Source organism: Aspergillus neoniger (genome assembly GCF_003184625.1).
Source record: "Aspergillus neoniger CBS 115656 unplaced genomic scaffold BO87scaffold_9, whole genome shotgun sequence".
NCBI lineage: Eukaryota > Fungi > Ascomycota > Eurotiomycetes > Eurotiales > Aspergillaceae > Aspergillus > Aspergillus neoniger.
Genome location: NW_020291137.1, coordinates 969,613 through 978,417, shown reverse-complemented (window position 1 = coordinate 978,417; position 8,805 = coordinate 969,613). Strand labels below are relative to the sequence as shown.

General features: G+C 49.2%; 3 protein-coding genes across 3 annotated transcripts; 1 reads left to right on the top strand and 2 right to left on the bottom strand.

The window, feature by feature from the left end:
- Window positions 1-1,967: 1,967 nt before the first annotated feature.
- Window positions 1,968-3,725, bottom strand: BO87DRAFT_242261 (casein kinase II subunit beta). The gene has a single exon (XM_025618845.1). The coding sequence runs from the start codon at window positions 3,236-3,238 to the stop codon at window positions 2,147-2,149; it is 1,092 nt and encodes a 363-aa protein (XP_025482045.1). The 5' UTR covers window positions 3,239-3,725; the 3' UTR covers window positions 1,968-2,146.
- A 369-nt stretch (window positions 3,726-4,094) lies between these two features.
- Window positions 4,095-6,967, bottom strand: BO87DRAFT_374909 (transcription factor domain-containing protein). The gene is made up of 6 exons (XM_025622903.1): window positions 6,656-6,967; window positions 6,474-6,550; window positions 6,364-6,409; window positions 5,546-6,284; window positions 5,243-5,494; window positions 4,095-5,188 (listed from the first exon to the last, which is right to left on the bottom strand). The coding sequence occupies exons 1-6, from the start codon at window positions 6,811-6,813 to the stop codon at window positions 4,214-4,216; spliced, it is 2,247 nt and encodes a 748-aa protein (XP_025482044.1). The 5' UTR covers window positions 6,814-6,967; the 3' UTR covers window positions 4,095-4,213.
- Window positions 6,968-7,404: 437 nt separating this feature from the next.
- Window positions 7,405-8,609, top strand: BO87DRAFT_374908 (putative JmjC domain protein). The gene is made up of 2 exons (XM_025622902.1): window positions 7,405-8,433; window positions 8,487-8,609. The coding sequence occupies exons 1-2, from the start codon at window positions 7,480-7,482 to the stop codon at window positions 8,505-8,507; spliced, it is 975 nt and encodes a 324-aa protein (XP_025482043.1). The 5' UTR covers window positions 7,405-7,479; the 3' UTR covers window positions 8,508-8,609.
- The last annotated feature ends 196 nt before the right edge of the window (window positions 8,610-8,805 follow it).

Genomic DNA, 8,805 nt, shown 5'->3' with positions numbered 1-8,805 from the left:
TAAGACTTAAAGATTCAATATTGCATGAATAGATTATAAATAATTTAAATAACCATCTGATACTACTCAAAAAACTATATAATTATGAATAGTATCTGACTATAATACAGTATATGTATTTTATCTGTAATTTTGGATACATTGATATAATTTATATAAGAAAAATTTAAAAATTTTTAAAAAAACCATATACTATTCTTTATAATGTGTATTATCTATATATGAAGTTAGAACTAATTAGCTTCAGTATTGGTTGAGATATAATAGATTCAAAAAGCATCTTTTATATGGATAACCAGATGGGCCGCCCAACCGTGTGGGCCGTCCAACCGTTGAATACGTTACAATACTGAGTGAGTATATTATGCATCGGACGGACAGAACATCTCTCCGACTCCGATCGGAGGGAGTCAGTCAGTCAGGTCAGGTCATCACTTTAAATTCCCTCTTTTGTTTTTCGATTTACCCGTTCAGGGTCTGAAGATTACGCTCGACCGGTCGGTCGGTCGGTCGGTCGGCCGGACCGGATGAATACTCCTTAAAACTAGATAGTAAGTTTCTAGTAGTGAGATTAGTTACTGAGATGGTGCCATTCTAGACTCCTGCTTATTATTATTATTATTATCCTAATCGTTCTGTGGGACTAGAGAAATACCACGTGTGATCCTGCGATCCTTTCGTTCTTGCAATCTTTGGTAGGTGCCTAGCCGTTTACATCATGTCTCATATTAATTTATTTGAGGAGATTTAGTAATATGTGTGATGCGATAGCTTGAACAGGAAATGGCTAGCGATAGTAGATGTTGGATGCCTATTGTATTGCTGTGCTGGGGGCGTGAGATGGTTCTTTCACATGTACGACCACAATTGCTAGCTACTAGATTGACAATACGGCAGTAGGCTTGTAGTAGTCATTCTAGGCAATAATATTCTTGAATATAGACGCCTACTACAACAACAACTACTGACCCAGGTATATAGTAGGATCGTGATGGTGGAGAACATATATTCCATGCTCTTATATATACTATCATGCTATACTATATACTACTACTCCGTATATTCCATAGCACTACACACTAGCTGCATCGGAGATGCTAGGGTAGTATTCTATCATCCATAAGTATACCTTTTTCCTGATTAGGAAATACCTATCATAGACAAAGAAAACTACTACCTGGCTGCAGGGTGTTTGACAGAATGCCGAATTATGCATGTGCTTATCTATGGGGTGAGTTAGTGCCGAGTCAGATATGAGTTTGTCATCTCTCTATATTCTTACTAAATTAGAGTGTTTGATTATTACAACTACGATCGAGTGTAATGCCTGGTTTGATCTGATGCTATTCCTGTGTTCTATTCTAGGCAACGATGAAATAGAATAGATGTAGCCTGAGATGGAATCGAATATAGCTGCCTATTCTGGTGGAATGGGAAGTAGGCATGGACATACGTATGATAGACGTGTATTCGGTCTCCAGAATATGGCCGCCTGATGCACATGAAATGTATGATAATTATTTACGTGATAGCTGATCCCGTATGTGTCTTCTGGGTAGGTAATGGAAGGGATAGGAGTCACAGGCTTCGTGGTTTGCTACTGATGGACCAGACCGAGTATCTTTGGAGAACCAAAGGCGGAAGAATAGTATATGTTTTTACGAGCCACGATGTTGATCGCGGTCAAGCTGCATGTTCAGTCTACATCATGAACTCTACTGCACCTCATCATCAATTCATACAATCATACTTTATCCATGATTCTCCTCTGTACTGTATTCGAACGTGAATCTGTACGCCAAAGACGAAGAAACTCGACTCAACGACGCCTCGATGCAGGTCAACAGGATGAGCTGAAACGAACAGTGCGAACTCAAGCGAAACAAGGTCAATAGACAAGCGTGGTAGAAGTAGTGTATCGGTTTTGCGGGAGATAGTGATGGCCACGAGTAAGAGATAGTGCGGTAGGAAGATAGAGGGTGATGATTCCAAATATTTCACTAGATGGAGCACAGACAGGCAATGGAAGAGATGAAGAGCATAAGAATATATAAAATGAAAAAAGAACAGAAAGGATTAAGAAAGATGTAAAACATCCCTCAAATAGCTATCCCAACAGAAAAAGCACAAAGACAATGGCGACCCGTTATCCGGCCTCCGCTCCGTTGATGCTCATCTGGTTAGGGTTGTATCGCCGTCTGCGCATGGGCGCCTTTTTCCTTTTCGCAATGGCGGCACTCTGTGCGCTGCCGGGGGCGCTCCCCATTTCCGTGTCCCCATCATTATCAGCATTATCAGCCTCCCCGTGCAGCGCCTCGTACCGTGCCAGCTCATCCAGTTCCCGAACATCAAGGGGCTTCATCCGCAGCCACTTCATGCGCGGTCCTGAGCGTGAGCGTTCCGACACGCGGAAGCCATAGATTCGAGATTCGTAGATCCGACCCGGTCCAAGACCCGGGCTGAAGTTGACGGTACGCACGCCGTTGATCTCAACAGGCTGGTTGGGAGGGGGCACATCCGGCACCACTTGGTTGTTGATCGAAGAAGATGTCAAGGAGGAGGAGCGGGTCGGTGATAACGCGGCGAGGGAGCTGTCCAGCCGGGGTCCGATATCGAGGTCTGGGAAGGTCATAAAGAACAGGCAACCAAAGGTAGTTCCGAAGAAAGCCCCGTCGACCGAGTGGAACCGACTGTTCGGGGGAGTGTAGAGATCTTGGCAACTAGGGCAGAACAATTTGACCGTCTCTTGGCCAGGCGTGTCGGAACGTCCGACGGGCAGAACCTTGCATCCGTTGCAATAGACTCGCGGGCAGACACCGAAATGTTGCATCTCATACTTTTCAAGCATCTGCTGGATACCGGGCCGTGAAGTGATGTAGCGTTGATGGATCAGTCCGTAAAGCAATTCAGCAGAGCTCTCAATGACGCTCAGATCACTCGCGACTCGTGCATGCCTCCGTTCCCCTGCCCTGCGGTATCCTGGCGGCTTCTCATCTCCTAGAATCTCGTCCTCATCCTCTTCTTCCTCCTCCTCTTCTTCATCTTCCTCGTCCTCCTCGGGTTCCACGTCCAGGATCATTTCCAAGGCCTCCTTGTACATAGGCACCTGCGATTGCAGACCCGTCAGGTTGAAGTCATCTTCGATAAAGTCCTCCGACACTTCCGCAAAGAACTCATGACCCATCAGGGAGCAGAACGAGGAGATCCAAGACTCCGGAGCCCCTTCCGAAGACGACATGTCGAAGGAGTCGGACGCGGACGACGAAGGCGTCGATTCAGACAGTTGACTCAGATCCAGCCTGTCTAGGCCGTCGGCCAACGCCGAGCCTATCTCTCTCGACACGTTGCCGAGCTAGGGGGAGAAACGACTGCGAAATATCTCGTGCGAGATGAAGCGCCGATTAAACCTGCACCAGATGCAATGGGATCTGGTACGAGGTTCCGAAGTCGTGAGCCCTCCTGTGGCAGGAAGGCAAGAATTGGATGGATAAGGTATGATCGGACTGCAGATGACGTCCGCTGTAGGGCTAATAGAATGACAGAGTTGTGATGAATGTCGCGGTCATGACAGTGTGCGGGCGGGCGAGCGGGCGGGCAGATTGTTGTGCGATGAGGGTGTGTTAACGCGACTGAATTGGGTGGGGGGTGACTCTTCAGCAGACGATGTCTCCCAGAATCACTGACGGCCACAAGACATTAATAGAGATTGATAAAGTTGACCCTTCCAGATGATAGTGGATAAGGATGGATCACAAATCTCCCTGGCTCTTTCTCTCTCTTTCCTGAATCGATCGACGGAGGTTGTCGAGGGGCTTCCGAAATTAGGTTCGTGGGGCGGTCGGGAAAGGTGCTCAAACACGAAGAGGGAGCGATAGATAAGGCAGCTAGACGACGGCAGAGTGATGAGTCGGGGCCCAAAAGATAGACAACAGAAAGACCAGATGTCTTCAGATGCAGAGAAGATGGGTGGCCACACCAACAGCGATTCACAAGTGGAACATGTTTCTGGGATTGGCTTTGGAGGAGGTTGGCGACCGAAAGTCACCCGCCGCTGGCTTTCCCTCCCTCGGTCACGTGGCGATCGACCAGCCTCGACTCCCTTCAGTGTTTCTTCAACTTCTTTACATGGGACTGACATGGTTATATAGGATAACGACGCTTTCATGCTACGATTTGAACAGTCGTGGCTACTGTGGATATAGCCTCATCTCTTTTAGAACAAATCTCGGATCACCCGGGACCATTCGCCTTCATCTCCAAGCACTCCCGAGAGCCCCTCCCCCGTGTTCTGGATTTCACCATCATGACCTACAAACCCATTGATTCCCTCGGCCGGTGTCCCGGAAGCCATAAAGTTCCCAAACCCGCCTACTGCCTCAAATAGATTCGTGAGCTCATGGCTCATCTGCAGCCCGTTGAGAGGGCTGTTGCCAAGCTCGCCGATCGCATTCATCGGGCCATACACCGACAAGTCTTCAATTTGGTGGCCAGCTAACCCAGCCATGGCCACCGCTGCACTTGAATGGGGATCATTAGAGTCAGACCCAAAGGGCCGCATAAGCACTCCCAGCCGTTCTCCGATCTTTCGGAGACCTTTGATAGCCTTCCAGAGACGCTTTGACACGTAGGACTTTGTGCTGAACCCGCTGATCAAATTCAGTGCCATGTAGAATTCGTCCCGCACCTGTCGGTTGAACTCTGTCGGTGCATGGCAGACAGCAAGGAAGATGACCGCCAAAGCAGCCACGAGGAAGTAGTTGAAGGTGATCTGTTGGCTGCGGTAAATGTCGGATGTCTGATTGAGTCGAGTGAGCACGCGGATAGTGTCTTTTGCGACATCCACCACCGTCTGAGCATGGCCCTTATCCTCGGCAATACTTGCTGCGGAGTGCAGGACGGGGCGGTAGATGAGGATTCGGAGCTGATTCATGCGGAGATACAGTAGAACCCTTAGTCGCCTCAGGCCCCGGTTCGTCGACTCCACATGACCATTCTTTGGAGATTCGATTGGATAGAATTTCAAAGCATCTGGGACTTGCTTGTACCACTGCAGGATCTGGTAATCCAGATAACCTATCTCGTCCCGACGTATATCCGTTGCACCCTCAGAGCCCAGCCCGGAATACCAGATCTTCGAGCTAATGCGATTGTATGATATCATTGATTTCAGATACGGCAATGAAGCATCCTAGGGGGCAATTAGCAGCCGACCAATAAAGTCTTTATAAACGATATAGCTCACAGGCTCCGGGAGGTTAGGGTCGATGTCTTCATCCTGAATGTTGAAAGGCAGCCCTGTCCCGAGACTCCACCGGCGATCCAGACTGTAGATTGTCCAGAAAGTCTTCACTACGGCAGGCCATTGTTCTTCATCCGGGAACATTTTGTTCAGGGCATCACGCCGATGCAGACCCATCTCAAGACACATGCGTGCGGCCAGGCCGATGATGCGATAAGCCATGGCATCATCGTCCATGTGAAAATGGAAAGTTGCCTGTTGTTCAAATTGTTAGCGCAACCCAACTGTATAGAGTGATATACCTACAATCATGCCATATATCTGGATGGTCTTGATGTCGAGCGTATCCCAGAGTTTGGATTCAGCTATTGGCTTCACGCTCAGATACAGCCGCTGTCCGAGCTCGCTTTGGCCACCTCCCTCCACGATCAGTGTTATAGCAAGTATCATCTTCAATAGAACCGTGCTGTCATCAGTAAGACCATCAGCACCAGGCAACCCCCGTTGCGCAAACCCCGTGCGTATCGCTGATTCCATGAACGTGTATAGCAGGTTCACTTGCTGGGCGATATGGTCTATATCTACTAGCGGATACATGATACCAATCTCCTCTTCGTAGACACGACACAGACGCAAAGCTTCATCTCGCTTGATGGACCATATGGGATCCTTGGTAGGGTGCATCGTGAGAAACGACGGGCCCACATGGGGAGGAGAGCCAGCTGGTGTGACCTGGGCCGTGGTCAAATCGTCTGGTATGACTTCCCCTGGCGGAGCGATGCCCATATTCTGTAGACTAGACCTTGCGACATCAAAGTTAAAAGCAGAGCTGGTAGGCCCCTGGAACCGGGGATGCCTTATGCGTGGTTTGCTCAACGGGGCTTGCATAGGCGTGAACACCGACTGCGAGCCATCACGAGAGAAGGCGTCGAAGTTTGGAGAGTCGATGGACGATCTTTGCGACCGAAGATCTTTAAGATTGGTAAAAAGACTATTTACCTGATCCTGCAATGTCTTGATTTGGTCTGTCATCGACCGGAATTCCCTGGTGGTGGAGAACTGGTTAGCTGAGGATCATGATAACATACTGCAGGGAACGAAGCTGGAAATAATGATCGACGTACTCGGAATCTTTAAAGTTGTTATTGCAGCAGTTTGGGGCATATCGACCTATGGATATGGTAAGTCGCGTTTGCCATGTGTATCACGGAGCTACAGCGATAAGCTGACTGACATTCGAGGTTAAGGTGTCCACAGCGTTGGCAGGGGACCTGGCCATTGCATTTGATCTTCCGCCTCTTGCATTCGTTACTAAACGGGAAATACAGAATTAATCAGCTAACAGATAAGAGAAAATATGCTAAGCCAGTGACAAGAGGGTTCAACATGGGTGGATGGCAATGAGCCGGATCATACCACGCGATGGAGATGTAGCGATTCCGCTTGGAACGAGTATGAGTTCCGTTGGCCGGTTCCGCTTTCCTCTTCGCGGTATCAGCGTCCGGCGTGGCATTCTGGTCGCCAGAATCTGGCTGGGGTGGTGCCATATCAACCTGCGGCGACTCCGACGACATTTTGAATGGAAATCAAGTTGGGACGATTGGTTGTTGGCGCGAAAGAGAGCAGCGACCGGTGCGGAGGGATTCCTTTCGTTTGCTCGATGGCGCGCGGGGTTTCCGTTTCCCCAGATGGCCGGACCGGGAAGGGATCGCCGACGAGGAGATTCACATCCGGCGCTTTTATTCTTATAAGCTAATGGAAAAGGCTCCTGGCATAAAGTGGGTAGGTACAATGTAGCTGATCCTGATGGTGGTCAAATGACAGGTCGGCTGTTTGCCGTCTAGTTTCCAATTGGGTTGTGAAGGTAAAAAGACCGAGCGAGATCTGTCCATGGTTTATCTTCAGCACCAGCTGACATGGCATCCTTATCAGCCCTTGCTTGTACTGTTGACAAATCCACTAGTTATGGCTTTTCCTGATAAACTATAGGTAAACACATCCTAAGAGATCTAGTAGATGAAGTCACCAGTAAATTGAAATGAAGGATAGAGAACGATAGGATGAAGAGCTACGAAGGGCGTTAGGCTGACCGGCAACTGGTCAATCCCAGTCGGGGCGGAAATTCCCCGATCTGCACCTTGTCAAACCGCACGTGCAGCAGCAATCCAAGCATCACTGAACAGTGGATACGGAGCTTTCCCAACCCACGTCTCTGGATGACTGAACACTTGGTCTTCTGAATGAAGCTCCAACAATGTCTGCCCAACAATAACCTCAGGGTTTGGCACCGTCTGTCGTCCGTCACCCTCCGGTTCTCTTCAAACCAACCACGCCAACAACGCTGCTTTACCTCCACGACGTCCCGTCCATATCGCCCCCTAGATACCCTCAACGATGTCGACATAGACGACTTCCGCAAGAACTACTTCACTCCGGAACGTCCTACAATCCTTCCTCGGGGTTCCTTTCGCGATTTTCCTGCCTTTGAGCGTTGGTTCCAGCCCGCTCCGACCGACCCAAATGTATCTCAACTGAATACAACATACCTTGCCCAACATGGGGCCGACGCCTTCGTTCCGCTGGAACTCACACAGCCATCCTCCGACGGTACCGCCGAGACAGGAGCAGACGGGCTCACCTTCCAACAATTTCATGCGCCGCTGAGTTTGTTCCTTGACTGGATTCGTACAGCAGAGACGCTCGAGACACAGTCCGCTCGGTTATATCTAGCGCAGTGCCAGCTCCTAGATCTACCGCAGGTACTCCGTGATGACATTCCAACACCCGAATTAGTAGCGCAGGCCGGAAAAGGTGACGTTTACGACACCAACGTTTGGATCGGACACCCGCCCACGTATACTCCTCTCCATCGGGACCCGAATCCCAATCTTTTCGTTCAGCTCGCGGGACAAAAGGTAGTGAGGCTATTATCGCCTGGTGATGGACAGAAGGTATTCGGGGTCATAAGACGGCAGCTTGGACGGAGCGCAGGTCGCGAGGCGGCTGCGATTCGAGGCGACGAAATGATGCAGGGTCAAGAAAGGACACTATTGGAGCAGGCCGTCTGGGATGAGGTGAAAGCCGTGCCGGGGCTAGACGGGTATGAAGTACATCTCGAAGCGGGGGATGGGATGTTCATTCCCCGGGGATGGTGGCATAGTATCAAGGGCGTAGGAACAGGGGTGACAGCGTCGGTAAGTTGAATTAAGTGTGCGCCTATGACTGTTTCTGACTTAACCATCAACAGGTGAACTGGTGGTTCCGCTAATAATCAGCGTGTGATGGATACCTAAGTAGACTTGTAGATATGGTAATGTTCGGGGCTGCATCTATATCGAAACGGATACAAGCTACACTAATACAACAAGACAGAAAGAAAAGTAAACTAAATACCCAGTATAAGCCCGATAATATGCATTAAACACAACCCAATCTACATAACCCAATAAATACAGTCAAATGGACAATCCGAACCCCCAAGACCATAGAACAAACCCAACGTTCTAGAATCCTCTTTTCGACTCCGCCCGCCTTCACTCCACATCCCAAGATTTCGCCAACGACAT